The 17,411-nt window shown below is 43.5% G+C and overlaps 1 protein-coding gene across 1 annotated transcript; it reads right to left on the bottom strand.

Annotated features, from left to right (window-relative positions):
* Positions 1-6: 6 nt before the first annotated feature.
* On the bottom strand, positions 7-17,193 carry LOC138956738 (uncharacterized; the record flags this gene model as incomplete). The annotated part of the gene is given in 11 exon segments (XM_070328014.1): positions 7-1,252; positions 3,710-3,857; positions 4,762-4,936; positions 6,840-6,996; positions 7,608-7,715; positions 8,485-8,740; positions 10,630-10,777; positions 12,653-12,697; positions 13,040-13,087; positions 16,200-16,241; positions 17,080-17,193. Coding segments are annotated over 11 exon segments (1,447 nt in total), but the record flags the coding sequence as incomplete, so codon positions are not given.
* Between the last annotated feature and the right edge of the window lie 218 nt (positions 17,194-17,411).

Here is a 17,411-nt window from a genome sequence, read left to right as displayed (position 1 = left end):
ACATGAATACACAAAAGCTAAGTTTTGCATTATGACGCAATCAAAATAATGATGCAGACAAAAATGCAAATGCTTACAATCTAAAAGCATATATATAATTATTTTCAAGTAAAGTATTGCGGGTGAACGCCATTTAATGTTTGAAAGATCAATGCGATGTTTATCTCTCTGTTTCTGCCTCTTACACACGCACGCTCGCATGCACACACACACACACACACACACACACACACACACACAGAGTGATAATCATTTGATGGTATAAATATTTGTTTGATATTTTAGCCAATCTGATCTAGAACTTAAAGTTGATAACTTTCTCGTGTACATCTTCCCAGGGTTGTGTGCACGTCAAAGCACCCAGCTAGGTGGCAACCAAGCGTTCGGTTGGATTGGTTGAAACTGATATTTCATTGAGATCTCCAATCCAATCCAGTGCACGGGTCCAACCTAGAGGAGCATTTGCTCGTGAATACCACCCCAACACACTGTCTGATCACCGTGCACAGCAAAATACGTCACTAGGGCCAACCGTGCTTCTACACTTTACGCAGATAAATATAAATGTTTTCATCTTCATCAGCAAAGCTGTATAATACCTTCTAATCGAGACAAAAAAACAAAACAAAAAAAATTCTCGAGTTCAACTAAAACATTCGCCTCGATACGTGTCAAATTCAGTGTTCACCACGCTCTCCGAAGTGTCCAGGCAATCCATCCAAGGAAGAATGAGTTTCAAGGAAATAAAGAACGCCCAGGGTCCCGGGGGTCTGGGGACAACGCCCCCTCAAGCTGAAGCATCTTGGCCTTGTATATTAATTAACTCCCTCTTGTGACATATAAAGTGTTCATGTAAAGAAACACACTGTTGTGTCCCTCTCACCTGGGTTAAACTATAAAACATGTTATTTACAAGCACTTGCATAGGTCACAATTACATGCACTACTGTAGAAAGATTTGTGTTTTTGCTTTCGCGGAAATCCTCGAATTCGCGGAGATTCGGACTGCCTGGTGTCAATCTGGTTATCCTCCGAGAGGACGGAGTTCACAAATGATCCGTGTCTCCCCACATGAAGCGCTCGTCATTGAGCATCTCGGCGAACTTGTCCACGAAGGGCTCGTAGAAGTCGTTGAGCAGGTCCACCGTCTCTGGGACCATGCTGCCGAACTCCTTCTTCAGCTCGTGCTCCTCTCGCTTGTCGAACCACTTGTCTGCCACCATGCTCCGCATCAGGGTCTCGTTCAGGGCGGCTGTGTGAAACAATGAACTATCTTGACAACTCAAATAGAAGTTAAATACGTTATAGAATCGTATTACAGGCTCAAGACAAAGTAGATATGCGACAATTACAGCGTCTTCTGTTTTTCCCATGGTTTTATAAGTTGTTTTAAAATTCACGTATGTACTATGAGGGCCCCAAAGGGGGGGTATCATCACGATCACGGGAAGGGAAATTTTAGCTTTCACGATCACAGTTACCTTGATTTTTGTTTTCACGATCACGAACACCAGTGGCAAATCACGGTCACGGTAAAAGTTGCATGTACAGAAAGCACGTGTCAAAGTAAACACAACCACACAGTAATTCGCTCCTCTGGATCTATTGTTTATTCAACACAAAGTGAGAACTGTTGCACTTTTTTATTATTATTTTTTGAATTCTCTTTCATACACACATAGAAATACATATCATGATTTGTAATCAGTAACAAGAATGTTGTTTTCATTGTTTTCTCTCTCTCTCTCTCTCTCTCTCTCTCTCTCTCTCTCTCTCTCTCTCTCTCTCTCTCTCTCTCTCTCTCTCTCTCGCTCTCTCTCTCTCTCTCTATTTCGTTATCTCTCTCTCTCTCTCTCTCTCTCTCTCTCTCTCTCTCTCTCTCTCTCTCTCTCTCTCTCTCTCTCTCTCTCTCTCTCTCTCTCTCTCTCTCTACACTCATACACATTCAACTCACACACCCTCACTCACACACATGAATATATACTTGCACATTTTGACATTTCCAGAGCAAAATCTTGAAAACCCATTTTCTCCCCAACTATTGGGTGGATTGAAATTAAAGTACATGAATGTGTGATGGGGGTACACCATCGCCTGGTTTCATGTCCTTGAAAAACAAACAGGAATGCTACAGGCCAAAAATGGTTTTACCTGAAAGAAGCGCGCAGTGCCAGTGGCGAAGCCACAAGCCTGAGCCTGCGAAGCAGGCGAGCCAACTAGGGGGGTCCGGGGGCATGCCCCCCGGAAATTTTGTCAAAAAACGGTTAAAATCTGTGCAATCTGGTGCATTCTGGGCATCATTTTCCGGGCTGTAATAGTGTTGTGATCTTGTTAAAAATCCCATTTTAGCCTCCCCCCACCACCATTCAACACACCTCCAAACTGGTGAAAACAACACTACTGTGCGCTGGCTTCATTGGGACCGGCGCCTGGTCGCGTTGCGCGATATTCACACGGATCGTTTTTGCGGAAATTTTTTAACTTCACCGGAAAAAATTTGACTTTACCGGATTTTGAAAACGGCTTTATCGAATTTCCGTTAATTACCGGAAAAGTAGCATGCCTGACAAAATCCCCAACGAACATGACTTTGATCGTCTTTGACATGAGGATCAAGTGATCCAAACTGGCACGTCTCCCCGCCATTGTTTCTGAATTTAACCCATTGTTGATATTAAAGTTTACAGGTGCTAATATAAATCCAAGCTTAATGCAAAGAAGCGACAATTAGAATCTATGCCAAGCGTGTCCACGTTGCTGGGATGAAAAACACATTTCTAGTTTCGGTTTTGGCTACACGCAGACTCGATCTCGAGCCAGTCGAGGACACACTGAGCGAGTGACAGCCGGACGTGGCAATGTCGACAATGTCAATGATCTCACTCAAACTCAAAGATCTTGAACACATTTCAAGATCTTTTCCTACATTCAGAACAGTCATAGAGCAACATAGATCAACATACCTTGATATTTCGTCTTCGGAAAGACCGACCCGTAGCCTGACCTTTCCACCAAGGAAGGCATTCTCGCCGCCTGCTTTGGTCTGGCTTGAATCCACAAAATATAACAGAAGTTCGATGACAGTACCGCTGCACGCCATGTTTGATCTTCGAATTCGAATTTGACTGAATGCACTCAAAACTTTTGCACGAAGCCCTTCCATTGGATGAAGTTTGGAAGACTTTTGCAATTTGCCTTCTGATTGGATCTCTTTTTGTCAGTGTGTGATTGGTTCTTTTAAAGGGAAGCAATCGCTGTCAAAATCATATTTCTGAATGTGTTGTTGCTTCCCTTCAATCGGAGTTGGCTCCTTGACGAATAGACAAGAGGATCATAGAGTGATACAGCTGTGAAAAATGTACGTTGAAAATAAAATGCTTTGCAATAATGCCCATCACGATCACGAAAACAAATCACGATCACGATCACGAGACTTGATTTTTTTTTCATCACGGATCACGGGCAAAGTCCCATCACGATCACAGAAATGGAAATTTCGGCAATCACGGTCACAGAAAGGTCAAAAAACGCCAATCACGATCACGGTTTTAAACCCTTTGGGGCCCTCTAGTATATGTTGCTGTATTTTAACTTTAAAAAAAAAAAAAATTTAATCTGTTTTCGGGGGAGGGGGGGGGGGGGGTAGAGGAACAACAGGCTTTCTATACTCTTGCACTTGAATGAAAACAATGGGTCAATTAGCACTTACGCAATTCTAGAAAGCGAAAGACATCGGTGATGACGTTTGAGGTGTCACGGATGAGGTCACGGTATCTGATGACGTGAATCTGTCGCCTTGGAAACACACGCTGCCAGTCCATCAGGAACAGCGAGTATAAGCCGTCCCACAGCCTCACCTAAACAGTACAGAGTAACTGTCATAGACTCATGGAGACAGGTCAATAAGTGGATAATATGAGTTGCTGGAAGTTTATTGTTACGTTATTTTGTTAGAATGTATATATATAATTATTTGATGTTTAGATAGTATGTATTTATTCATAGTTAATATATAAATAAATCCCTGCGCCTTGAATATGTGCGCGATATAAATTGCATAAAATAAAAATAATAAAATAAAAAAATAAATCCCTGGGCTTAGAACTGTACCCACGGAATACGCGCGATAAAAGCCTCATATTGATTGATTGATTGATATATATAGCGCGGAGAGCATAGTTTACTGTGGTTCGTGCCATATAAACTGTCATTATTATTTCGGAAATAACTCTGTAGGTTTGTTATGCGTTGTGGAAGAGTTGCCTTCCCGTTTTGTTTTTTCTTTCTTTAACACGAAAACACTGAGTCAAGGTACACGTGACATTGTAGGTTTGTTTTAGTGTTTTCATGGAAACAAGAGAAAGCAACTCTTCATACACCCATACACACTTTGACAGAGTTATTTCCGAACATCGCCTATCCTCGCAAGCAGACAAGAATAATGTGTCCTTCAATTACCTTCGCGGTTGACATTCAAGTTCCTCTAATACCTTATTGGCATGTTGGAAGAATGTTACCGGACACTACCAAAGACATAGAAATTATAAACTGGGTCTTCGTACACACACGTACACACACACACACACACACACGTACGTACACACACACACACGTACACACACACACGCACACACACACACACATACACACACACACGCATCCACACACACACACACACACGTACACACACACACACACACACACACACACACACACACACACACACACACACACACACACACTCCCCAAAACATTCCTCACCTTATCCTTGTTGTAGAGCGTGGTGTTGTAGGCACATTCTCTGATTGACCAGCGATCAAAGCAAGCCTTGTACATGCTGACCGATTCTTTGACCATCCGATGGAAAGCAAACGACGCCGACTTCCGTATGCTCATCAACTTCTCTGGGACGCGTGACAGGAACAGGTGATATAACCTGTAGAAAAGTTGTAGGTTATTAGAACATGTATCTATCGACGTTTAATTATTAACGTTCAAAAATTCAGAATAAAAAAAAAACCCACAAGAATGGTGGGTCATCGGAACGGGTCATTATTGACAAAACAAAACGTTACATCTACAGTACGTCGACCCAGTGGTCTTTGAAGATGTCGGACAGACAAACACTTATGGTACAAATAATGAACGTATCTCAAAATCGTCGATGAATCTCGCATGCAAGATGCTTTTTTTCATTTTTCATTTTCATTACTTTATTGTCCCATCGCTGGGAAATTCGGGTCGCTTCCTCCCAGTGGAAAGCTAGCAGCAACGGAGTCGCGCTACCCAGGTGTCTGCGTGTTTAGGTGTATTCAGCCACCTGCACTTATGGCAGAATGACCAAGGTCTTTTACGTGCCATTGTGATGACACGGGGGTGGGACATGGCTTCCGTCTCTGGGTCTGCACATAAAGTTGGGCTGAAACTCTCACGTACACTCGTGTTTTTTGCACGAGTGGAATTTGTACGTGTATGACCGTTTTTTACCCCGCCATTTAGGCAGCCATACGCCGCTTTCGGAGGAAGCATGCTGGGTATTTTCGTGTTTCTATAACCCACCGAACTCTGACATGGATTACAGGATCTTTTTCGTGCGCACTTGGTCTTGTGCTTGCGTGTACACACGGGGGGGGGGGGGGGGGGGGGGGGGGGGGGTGTTCGGACACAGAGGAGAGTCTGCACACAAAGTTGACTCTGAGAAATAAATCTCTCGCCGAACGTGGGGACGAACTCACGCTGACAGCGGCCAACTGGATACAAATCCAGCGCGGCGCTACCGACTGAGCTACATCCGCGCCCCTCTGTGTCTGTCAACTTAAAAGACCACTGGGTCGACGTACTGTAAATGTAACGTTTTGTTTTGTCAATAATGACACGTTCCGATAAGCTACCAATCTTGGGGTTTTTTTATTCTGAATTTTGGAACGTTGGCAGTCCATCTTTTTTTGGATTTGTGTAGAAAAGTTAAACAGCTTGGACGTTTTGGACAGTGATCGTGGCGGGGATGTAGCTCAGTCGGTAGCGCGCTGGATTTGTATCCAGTTGGCCGCTGTCAGCGTGAGTTCGTCCCCACGTTCGGCGAGAGATTTATTTCTCAGAGTCAATTTTGTGTGCAGACTCTCCTCGGTGTCCGAACACCCCCCCGTGTGTACACGCAAACACAAGACCAAGTAGTGCGCACGAAAAAGATCCTGTAATCCATGTCAGAGTTCGGTGGGTTATAGAAACACGAAAATACCCAGCATGCTTCCTCCGAAAACGGCGTATGGCTGCCTAAATGGCGGGGTAAAAAACGGTCATACACGTAAAATTCCACTCGTGCAAAAAACACGAGTGTACGTGGGAGTTTCAGCCCACGAACGCAGAAGAAGAAGAAGAAGGACAGTCGTGATCGAGCCAGGTGTTTCTCGTAAATAATACTATACATTCATTCTCGCGTAAGCAATTTTGTTCATCCCTCCAAGATCGATTTTTGCTTTGACGTGACATAACAGCATCCATTCACTTGGGCAAATACCTCACATCAACAGTCTTCGTGCTTTCTGTTTAGAGAAGGATATTTCATTTATTTATTTTGTTTTTTGAGAGGAAGGCCTGGGGAGGAAGGGGGCGGTGATTAAATGATAATGCAGTAGATTGACATTAGGTGGCAAACACAAACTAATTCAACGAATATATCCCACTACACACTCTAACGTCTTCGTATAAGTCCACGCAGGTCCTGTATCAGCATGTTTTATACTTTTCAATCGGTTTTGTTCTCGTGGGCCTCAAAACCTACCAAGCCTGGAAACACACAGGGGATGTTCCTTTATACTTATAGGAACCACGCTTCATACCTTGGTGTTGGATGCCTGACGACCAGGATAATTTTAGCATTGGGAGTCAGGTGATGAATGTGTTGACCAATCGTAACACGCGGCTCTGTGCAGCCTTGGTTACCATCCAGCATTTGCCACAGTTTGACGTCATTGAAGTATGACGGAGAATGGTCACCTGCACACGTAAGACAATCCCTAGCAATACATGTACTGTGCATTTAGTTTTTGATTACCATTTTATGAGAAAAAAACTCTCGGAACCATCAGAGACATTGACAATTAAAGAACACAACATGCAGCGACATTACGCGTTGGATGAAGTGCACTAAGTATTTTTCGTTATTGGATGTCATAAAAGATTCTCTTTAAGTTTGTTTCATTGAATGTTGGATTGCGCCTCCCATGAAGGTATTACTAATTAGAACGGATGAGGGTATTATTATTCAGATAAAGAAGCTTTCTCGCCGAATGCGAGATCGAGTTCAGTGTCGACATACTTTCTTATCAAGCAATGTAAATGATCAATGGTGTTTGGAAAATAAACACCAAAGGTCGTTCCTTAGATGATTGTAATAATTCGTTCTGAAGATTTGTTAAACTGTGTTTCAAATGTTTTTCTCTTGGGAATATCAATTTGATGAATTTTATAAAGATTCTTCTTGGTCTGCACTCAAGTGAATATTTCCGTAGGTATTTACTAAATGTTCCTGTGGATGTCTTTGTTCTTTTGAGGTTGTCCCAAACAGAGACAACATAGTATACGGGAGTGAGTAATTTCGTAGTTACCGAATATTCGTGTGGATGTCCCCGTTTTGTTGAGGTCGTCCAACACGGAGACGATACCTTGTTTGCCTGTAATGAGTTCTGAGTATTCCTTGAACGGTATCCGTATTCCTGCCATGGACAAAACAATATGACACACAGTTAAAAGATATGTTTATTTGTTTTATGGCAAGACATTATTTGAGATTTCCTTTCGGCAAGTATCTGTCATCAGGTCAACCAAGCAGAGAGTGAGTGAGTCAGTCTGTCAGTCAGTCAACCACTTCATCTGAACTACTCATGCACTAAGTAAACCCATCTGATAGTCAGCTAGACAAATTAACATGTATACTCTCGGTCTCTCTGTCTCTCGGACTCTCTTCTTCTCTCTCTCCCTCTCAAACACACACACCCACACCCCCCCTCCACACCCCAAACCTCTTCCTTCTCCCACCTTTGGGTTGTTAAACGTTGATGGGCAAGTCGTCACTGTAGAAGTCCCTAAAGCGGCCTCTCTCTCTTTCTTTCTCTCTCCCAAACCACCCCCATCCCTTCCTTCTCCCCACCTTTGGGTTGTTGAACTTTGATGGGTAGGTCACCACTGTATACCCTCCCCCCCCAACCTCTCTCTCTCTCTCTCTCTCTCGCTCTGTCTCAGTCTCTTTGTCTCCCTCTCTCTGCCCCCCCTCCCCCTTCCTTCCCCCACCTTTGTGTTGTGTGACCTTGATGGGCAGGTCATCACTGTAGACGTCACCAAAGCGGTCCCTATCCCACCAGTGGTACTCTGTCAGCTCTCTCTCTCTCTCTCTCTCTCAGTCTCTCTCTCTCTCTCTCGCTCTCTCTCCTCTCTCTCTCTCCTCTCTATCTCTCTCCCCACCCCACCCCCTTCCATTCCCCCCACCTTTGGGTTGTGTGACCTTGATGGGCAGGTCATCACTGTAGACGTCCCCAAAGCGGCCCCTGTCCCACCAGTGGTACTCTTTCAACGTCCCCTTCATCATGTCGGGGTGATGACGGATTCGTCGGTACAAGTCGCCCGTTCCGCACTTCGACACGCCCACGATGTAAAAGTAAGGGAGACAATGGAAGCCTCTGAGGAGTTGTGGGACTTGGTACCAACACGGGGCTTTCGTTGTTGGTAGATAGTTGTGTGGTTCCTGTAATCAATCATTCCAGCAATCGGTCAAGAAATCAAGAAATCAATCAATTGAGAAATAAATGAATCAATCAATCAATCATTCATGACATCCAAAAATCAATCAATCAATCAATCAATCAGTCAATCAATCCTTCAAATAAACAATCAATCATACAAATGATCAAATGCACGCAAGCAATTTGTTTATTTTTCCGTCTCCACCCTTCTTATCTTACATCCATTAACTAATTAAATCAAATAAAATTGATATTCTTGCATAACCACATGCAGGATATTTGTTGGCAGTAGGCAGTAATACTTGTGTACAGTCCTTCCTGTGTGAACGATTCGTCTCACTATTTCAGATCTGGCCTGGCTTTTTCGAGGAATATCAATCAATCAATCAATCAATCAATCAATCAATCAATCAATATGAGGCTTATATCGCGCGTATTCCGTGGGTACAGTTCTAAGCGCAAGGATTTATTTATTTTTATTTTTTTTATTTTATGCAATTTATATCGCGCACATATTCAAGGCGCAGGGATTTATTTATGCCGTGTGAGATGGCATTTTTTTTTTTTACACAATACATCACGCATTCACATCGGCCAGCAGATCCCAGCCATTTCGGCGCATATCCTACTTTTCACGGCCTATTATTCCAAGTCACACAGGTATTTTGGTGGACATTTTTATCTATGCCTATACAATTTTGCCAGGAAAGAGCCTTTTGTCAATCGTGGGATCTTTAACGTGCACACCCCAATGTGCACGAAGGGACCTCGGTTTTTCGTCTCATCCGAAAGACTAGCACTTGAACCCACCACCTAGGTTAGGAAAGGGGGGAGAAAATTGCTAACGCCCTGACCCAGGGTCGAATTCGCAACCTCTCACTTCCGAGCGCAAGTGCGTTACCACTCGGCCACCCAGTCGTTACCACTCGGCCACCCAGTCGTTACCACTCGGCCACCCAGTCGTTACCACTCGGCCACCCAGTCGTTACCACTCGGCCACCCAGTCGTTACCACTCGGCCACCCAGTCGTTGCCACTCGGCCACCCAGTCGTTACCACTCGGCCACCCAGTCGTTACCACTCGGCCACCCAGTCGTTACCACTCGGCCACCCAGTCCTCTCTCCCTCCACTTGGGTACTTACCACAAATCAGTAGTCTGGATACTTTCAGTGCAGAGTGAGATCGACCGACCGACAAACACACACACACACACACACACATAGACATAGACATATAACACTTTATTATCTCAATTACGAGAAACTCGGGTGTGGTGTATCACAATAAACAACATAAAACGTAAGAACATAAATAAAATATCGAGGCGCAGATAGTCAGCTTGTAATAATTCCACACGTCGTAAAATGATGACAATCAGCGAAAAGAGCATGCCGTTTCATGAGAAAGAGCGTTATTGGTTCGGGAAAGTAGCGTGGCAAAAGTCAAGCTGGAGAGTTTAGATATACGACTTGATCAAACAAGGAAACAAAGAGTGCCAAGCTGAACCATGAAACAACAAACAACAACAACATAACGTACAATGAATACTTTTAGTATTGTAAACCTTAGACTTATATGACAGGCCTATGCAGATTAACAAACTACAAACAAGCAAACATACAAACAAGCAATACAAACAAACAAACAAACAAACAAAAAACAAGAAAGGTAAGTTGTTTGAACGTTTGTTATTGACAAAACAATACGTTACAGTCACAAACAAACAAACAAACAAACAAATCCAATGTGCTGTATGAATCTAAAGTTCTTTGGATTAAATCTTACATCTGAAACAAAATATTAAATTAAACCCCACTGTACTACATTAAAACATTGATTATGATACGTGTAAAGATAAAGATGACCGCAAATGATCTAACCCGATTCTTACCCGAACACCATACAATTTGGTTCTGGGAGTACCGCGAGACTTTGTGTTGCATGGCGGGAAGAAGGGCCGGTCACCGATATACTGGTCTCCTAGCTTGGACGTGGCTGACCGAGACCAACCCTTCCACCACCAGAGGGGGTAGCGAGGTCTGAAAACAGAGCCATCAAATCATTGTTGGTTGCCTGAGACAGAGTCAAAGAGAGAGTGTGTGTGTGTAAGTGTGTTTGTGTGTGTGTGTGTGTATGTGTGTTTGTGTGTGTGAGAGATATATATATATAGATAGATGAGAGAGAGAGAGAGAGAGAGAGAGAGAGAGAGAGAGAGAGAGAAGAGAGAGAGAGAGAGAGAGAGAGAGAGAGAGAGAGAGAGAGAGAGAGAGAGAGAGAGAGAGAGATGGATGGATGGATGGATGGATGGATGTTTTATTGTTCTAATCAATGAGTTGATTTTGACAATTTTCAGACAAATGAAATTGGTGCATAAAACGAAATTAATAAGGGTGAGATACATTGGGCTTTAAACATAGCCTACACATGCAAATAAGTGAGGCAAAATAAAGAAAGAGCCTGCCAAATGTTGAGACATAATCATGAAAACATAGCTTGGAAAGATGATATAACTTAAGCAAACATTGTCAAACGACACCATGACACATACACAGGTAGCCTATACACGTACAGACACGGACACGGAAACACACACACACACACACACACACACACACACACACACACACACACACACACACACACACACACACACACACACACAAACACACACACACACATACATATACACACGTGTGTGGGCACACACACAGCAAATTATATGCAAATATACACATCTGAAGCAGTCATTAAATGCATACAACAAATGCATGGAACTATTACAGTAGGTATCATATGCTTGATAGCAAAAGCATACACACACACACACATACACACGCGCGCGAGAGAGAGAAAAAGAGAGAGAGAGAGAGAGAGAGAGAGAGAGAGAGAGAGAGAGAGAGAGAGAGAGAGAGAGACAATGACAATGACAATGACAATGACAATGACAATTCTTTATTTTACGAGGGTAACAGAATAAGCATTGGTATACTTTTTTGCATCTGGCCCTCGCCCTAAAGAGGGACTAAATCTACTATAATAACTACTACTACATACTTACATAATTAGTAAAACAGTATAAGTTTATGTACATAAGTGCATTATATGAAACATTGTAGTTTATAAATGTTCATGACAAGGTGCAAAGAGAGAGAGAGAGAGAGAGAGAGAGAGAGAGAGAGAGAGAGAGAGAGAGAGAGAGAGAGAGAGAGAGAGAGAGAGAGAGAGAGATAAGGGAGAGAAGGAGATAGGGGAAGGGGGATTTGAACAGCAGTAATCAGAGCCAAACGGAACTCTTGGCGCCTTTCGCAAAAAGAGGCAATGAAAGACAAACAAACAAACACTGATCCCAGACGACAGTACTGTTTCCACACGCGAATTTAGATGCCCTTGGAAAGTGGCTCGCTCATGAGGCCTATGAGTCTGAATTTAGAAGGACAGATTTGTGAGCATAGAAGACAAACATACCGACAAGAACAAACATTTAGCCTAGATTATGCAGACACAGAAAGACGTCATAAAGAATGCGATGCTTCATATGATACAGAATGTGACGGTGACAGTGACGTCATTCACACATACCGAGATGTCATTCATCATAGTTGTTCGGTCTTTTCTGTGAAAGTAGATCTCTCTACAATCACGACAGGGCTGGTGTGGTTAGCTAGCCTGTCAAAGCGTGAGTACTCAAAACGTGTTTGTTCTCTCCTCTGTTGAAGCTGTGATACATAAATGCTATTCAGACTTGGTCGTGGGAGAGAGTTTTCTTCCACACGAGAATAGTTGATTGTCTAACGAAGCTTTGGCTCGCAGTTCAATATTTAAACAAGCAACTCGTGTAAATCTGGTACGACACAGCTAGCCATGTGTTCTCTATGTGTGTGTATGTGTGTGTCATGTGTTTCGATTTGACTTACTTCTTGAGTGGTACACCTGGAGGTTTCTCAATCCCCGGCAATGCACTGCACACACACACAAAGCAATCTTGCCATGTTGGTGTAAACTACTTTCTAAAGATTGTTTACAATCATGATGAAAAAACACATACACACAAGAAAAAACCCAGATGTAAAGCGTGTGTGTGTGTGTGTGTGTGTGTGTGTGTGTGTGTGTGTGTGTGTGTGTGTGTGTGTGTGTGTGTGTGTGTGTGTGTGTGTGTGTGTGTGTGTGTGTGTGTGTGTGTGTGTGTGTGTGTGTGTATCTGTCTGTCTGTGTCTGTTTTTTTCCTTCTAAATCTTTGAACAAGAGGCCATGACTGAATGAGGGAATACGGATGAGAAAGCCCATCACTGTAATGTACTCACACTTCTTCCCGCTTCACACCCTTCGCCTTTGTCACACTGAAGCTGGTTCTGAAGAAGAAAACAAGTCGCGTAAGGCGAAATTACTACATTTTAGTCAAGATGTCGAACTCACGGAATGAAACAGGAGACAATACAGCTTCGTCAATCCCCGCGACAAGGAAATCGCTCACTTTTCACGTGCTTCTTCTTCTTCGTTCATGGGCTTAGACTCCCACGTTCACTCATGTTTTTAGCACGAGTGGATATTTACGTGTATGGCCGTTTTTACCCCGCCATTCAGGCAGCACACGCCGAATTCGGGGGAGGCATGCTGGGTATTTTCGTGTTTCTATAACCCACCGAACTCTGACAAGAATTACAGGATCTTTTCCGTGCGCACTCGGTCTTGTGCTTGCGTGTACACACGACGGGGGTTAAGTCGGAAAAATCTCCACTCTTAACCCACCAGGCGGCAGCGACCGGGATTCGAACTCACGACCTCCCGATTAGGAGACCAACGTCTTACCACCACGCCACTGCGCCCGTCTCTTTTCACGGGCAAAACAAAGAGAAATTAACAAGCCGGTGTAGGATCCGGTCCGGTCCCCCCTCTGAAGTAGTCCCCCGGGGGACCAATTCGTGGCAAAAACTGCTCTATAATGGTCCCCCCTTAGACATCCAGCCTCGTTTTTCTTGTTACAATGTTAGTAATGTTACCAGCAATTTCAGAGAAAAGAAAGGAAAGAATCAGAGACTGCTTTCATTTCTTCTTATCAGTATTTATTTATTATTCATTTTATTTCATGTGATTTTTCTGTTGAACGGCATTATAAATCAGATCTATTTTATTTTCTGCAAAATATAGTCAAACAAAGAGATTGCTGTCTGTGCACTGCATAATACCGGACGAAGATATAGATTGAAAATTGCTTGAATGCCTAAGAAAAACGAGGCTGGATGTCTAAGGGGGGACCATTATAGAGCAGTTTTTGCCACGAATTGGTCCCCCGGGGGACTACTTCAGAGGGGGGACCGGACCGGATCCTACACCAGTAAAGAGCAGTAGCGTCTCTTGCGCTAAGCAGGAAATCACGCTTTTCTGTATTCTTTTTAATTTTTTGAGCTTGTTTTTTTTATCCAAACATAATATATTAATATGTTTCTGAAATCAGGAAACAATAGAGAATAAGATGAAATCATTTTTGAATCGATTACCTAGGCCTAAATGTTAATGTTAATTAGCATTTTGAGATTTTTAATGACCAAACTTTTCAATTAAATTGTAAGCTTCGAAGCTGAAATGCAATCCAATAGTCCGGGCTTCGTCGAAGATTGCTTGGCTAAAGTTTCAATCAATTTGATCTAAAAATGAGGGTGTGACAGTGCGGCCTCAACTTTTACAAAAAAACCGGATATGACGTCATCAAAGAGATTTATTGAAAAAATGAAAACAAAGTCTGGGGATATCATACTCAGGAACCCTCGTGTAAAGTTTCATGAAGATCTGTCCAGTAGTTTTCTCTGAATCGCTCTACACATACACACAGACACACATACACCACGACCCTCGTTTCGATTCCCCATCTATGTTAAAACATTTAGTCAAAACTTGACTAAATGTAAAATCAACAAGAGATCCAGATTATTCAGGAATGCTTTCGTCAGACACGGGTTAGACATGTCCGTATCTAACCTAACTCATATCTTCCAAGCATCGGAGACATCACAAAAACAACCTGGGAAAAAAACAAGCTAAGACCAATGGAACAGACACTAGTTTTCTGATAACTAAATAACAACAGACAGACCTGGAATATAAATACTCACGACTAAAGGGGGTGGGGGCGCAACGGAGAAAGAAGGCGGGGAAGAGTAAAGGAGGTCAGGTGATACATTCAGCCGATACAACTCGATGTCTTGCCAACAAGGGACCCGGCACAGAAACAACGGAAAATAAACAGACAAAAAGTAAACAGACAGACAGACAAACAAACAAGCAAATACACAACAAAAACCGAACTGAAAAAGCAAAGGAACAAAACAAACAAACAAAGGAGAAAAAAAACACCAACCAATTAAATAATAATTACGAGCGGTCCCTTAGGCGCGGTTGTCGCGACATATGTCGCACTACTTTACGTATACTGTCACCTGGTTGTCGCGACATATGTCGCGCTACTTTACGTATACTGTCACCTGGTTGTCGCGACATATGTCGCGCTACTTTACGTATACTGTCACCTGGTTGTCGCGACATATGTCGCGCTACTTTACGTATACTGTCACCTGGTTGTCACGACATATGTCGCGCTACTGGCTCAGTCTGTTTGGTCGGTTCCGATTACCTCCCATGGATGCGAAAACCTATATGGCCGTTTTTCTTTATTTTTCTCTCTGTTAATTCACCATTGGCTGTGTAACATGTGTTTCAGAATTGCACCAGTGTAAGGGTTAATTCACCAGTGGCTGTGTAACATGTGTCACAGAATTGCACCAGTGTAAGGGTTAATTCACCAGTGGCTGTGTAACATGTGTCACAGAATTGCACCAGTGTAAGGGTTAATTCACCAGTGGCTGTGTAACATGTGTTTCAGAATTGCACCAGTGTAAGGGTTCAAACCGCAAAGACATAGGATGAAAGACGTTTTAAAAAAAATTCCTGTACTTCAAAGGATTTTATGAAACAAAACAAAAACACAACAAAGACAAATTCATAATAGTTAAGCGGTAGAAAAAATTAGACAGAAGGGCAAGTAATTCCTTGTAATCAAAAGGATAAGAAGGTGTGATTAAAGGCACAGTAAGCCTCCCGTAAACCATCACAGATACGGTCAGGCTTTTACACACAGTACAAACACCCTTTCATTTAAACACTCACCGATTGAGAACATCCTAGGTGCCCTCCGTAAAGAGCGAACTTTAAGGGAGGCTTACTGTCCGGGCGTGATTTCCGGTATTGAATATTCATAACAGCCGTCCAGCACCAAAACGAGGCGCCATTGTTGTTGAGGACCAAATCCACGAAAATAAATTCTTTGAAAATTTCTCACGCTCGACATAAAGTAGCCAGGATGTTCCCGTTCGGTGAGCGTTCAAATGGAAGTATGCTTGTACTGTATGTAGACGCTCGGGGAGCTCTGTGATGGTTTACGGGAGGCTTACTGTGCCTTTAATATCTCACCCGTCCAATTTGTGGGAAGCTTTACCGTCGGAGTCGTCTCTCCTGCACACAACATTACGGAGGAAGAGTTGTCAAAACTCTCAAAAAGACACAGACAGACACAAGCACAGACAAACATATTGACGGATAGAAACAAAGACAGACTCATAACCAGACAGAAAGACCAACCGACCGACATGTGGGCAGACAGGCATATTTACTACAGTCGTTTTTAAACAACACGAGGATAAAGTCAGACAGAAAGGCGGAGCAACCAACAAACCAACAGGCAGACAGACAGATAGACAAACAGACACACATGTATACACACGCACGTACACACGCACGTGTACACACACACACACTGTCTGTCTGTCTGCCCCCCCCCCCCACCTCCCTCTCTCTGTGTATGTCTTTCTCTCTCTCACTCCCTCCCTCTATCTCTCTCTTCCTCCCTCTCTCTCTCCCTCCCTCTCTCTCCCTCGCTCTCTCTCCCTCGCTCTCTCTCTCTCTCTCTCCCTCCCTCTCTCTCTCCCTCGCTCTCTCTCCCTCGCTCTCTCTCTCTCCCTCCCCCTCTGCTCTCTTTCTCTCTCTCTCTCCCTCTCTCTTTCTCTCTCTCTCTCTCGCGCTTTCTCTCTCTCCCCCTCTCTCTCTCTCTCTTCCTCCCCCTCTCTCTCTCCCTCTCTCTTTCTCCCTCCCTCTCTCTCTCTCTCCCTCCCTCTCTCTCCCTCTCTCTATCCCTCTCTCTCTCCCCCCCCTCTCTCTCTCTATCTCTTCCCCCCTCTCTCTCTCTTCCCCCCCTCTCTCTCTCTCTTCCCCCCCCCCTCTCTCTCCCTCCCCCCCTCTCTCTCTCTCTCTCTCTCTCTCTCTCTCTCTCTGTGTCTCTTCCATCAACACTAACCTGAAGAGTAGCAGGCTTGCCCAGCGAGGCAATGTTTTGGCGAACTGCGTGATATTGGCAAGAAGACCAGCAGTCTCAGTCACGCTCTCCTCAGTATGTACAGCTTCTTCGGTTCTGAAAACAAGGGAAATGTTGTAACAGCACTTACACGACCATTAGTACAAACGTATGTGAATCCAGGCTTTTACATCTCTTCGTATTTGTTATTTTTATTTCAACTAGACAAAAGGAGTATCTAGAATTTGGAGTTTACAACATGCACAGCAAAGCAAAAGCAAATGTAATAACAAAAACTAAACTTGACTAAATGTAAGAAAAATGAAGTGGAGGGT

The sequence above is a fragment of the Littorina saxatilis genome, unplaced genomic scaffold (genome assembly GCF_037325665.1).
Source record: "Littorina saxatilis isolate snail1 unplaced genomic scaffold, US_GU_Lsax_2.0 scaffold_2112, whole genome shotgun sequence".
NCBI classification, from domain to species: Eukaryota; Metazoa; Mollusca; class Gastropoda; order Littorinimorpha; family Littorinidae; genus Littorina; species Littorina saxatilis.
The sequence above is the reverse complement of the archived record's forward strand: the minus strand, read 5'-3'. Positions and strand labels throughout refer to the sequence as shown.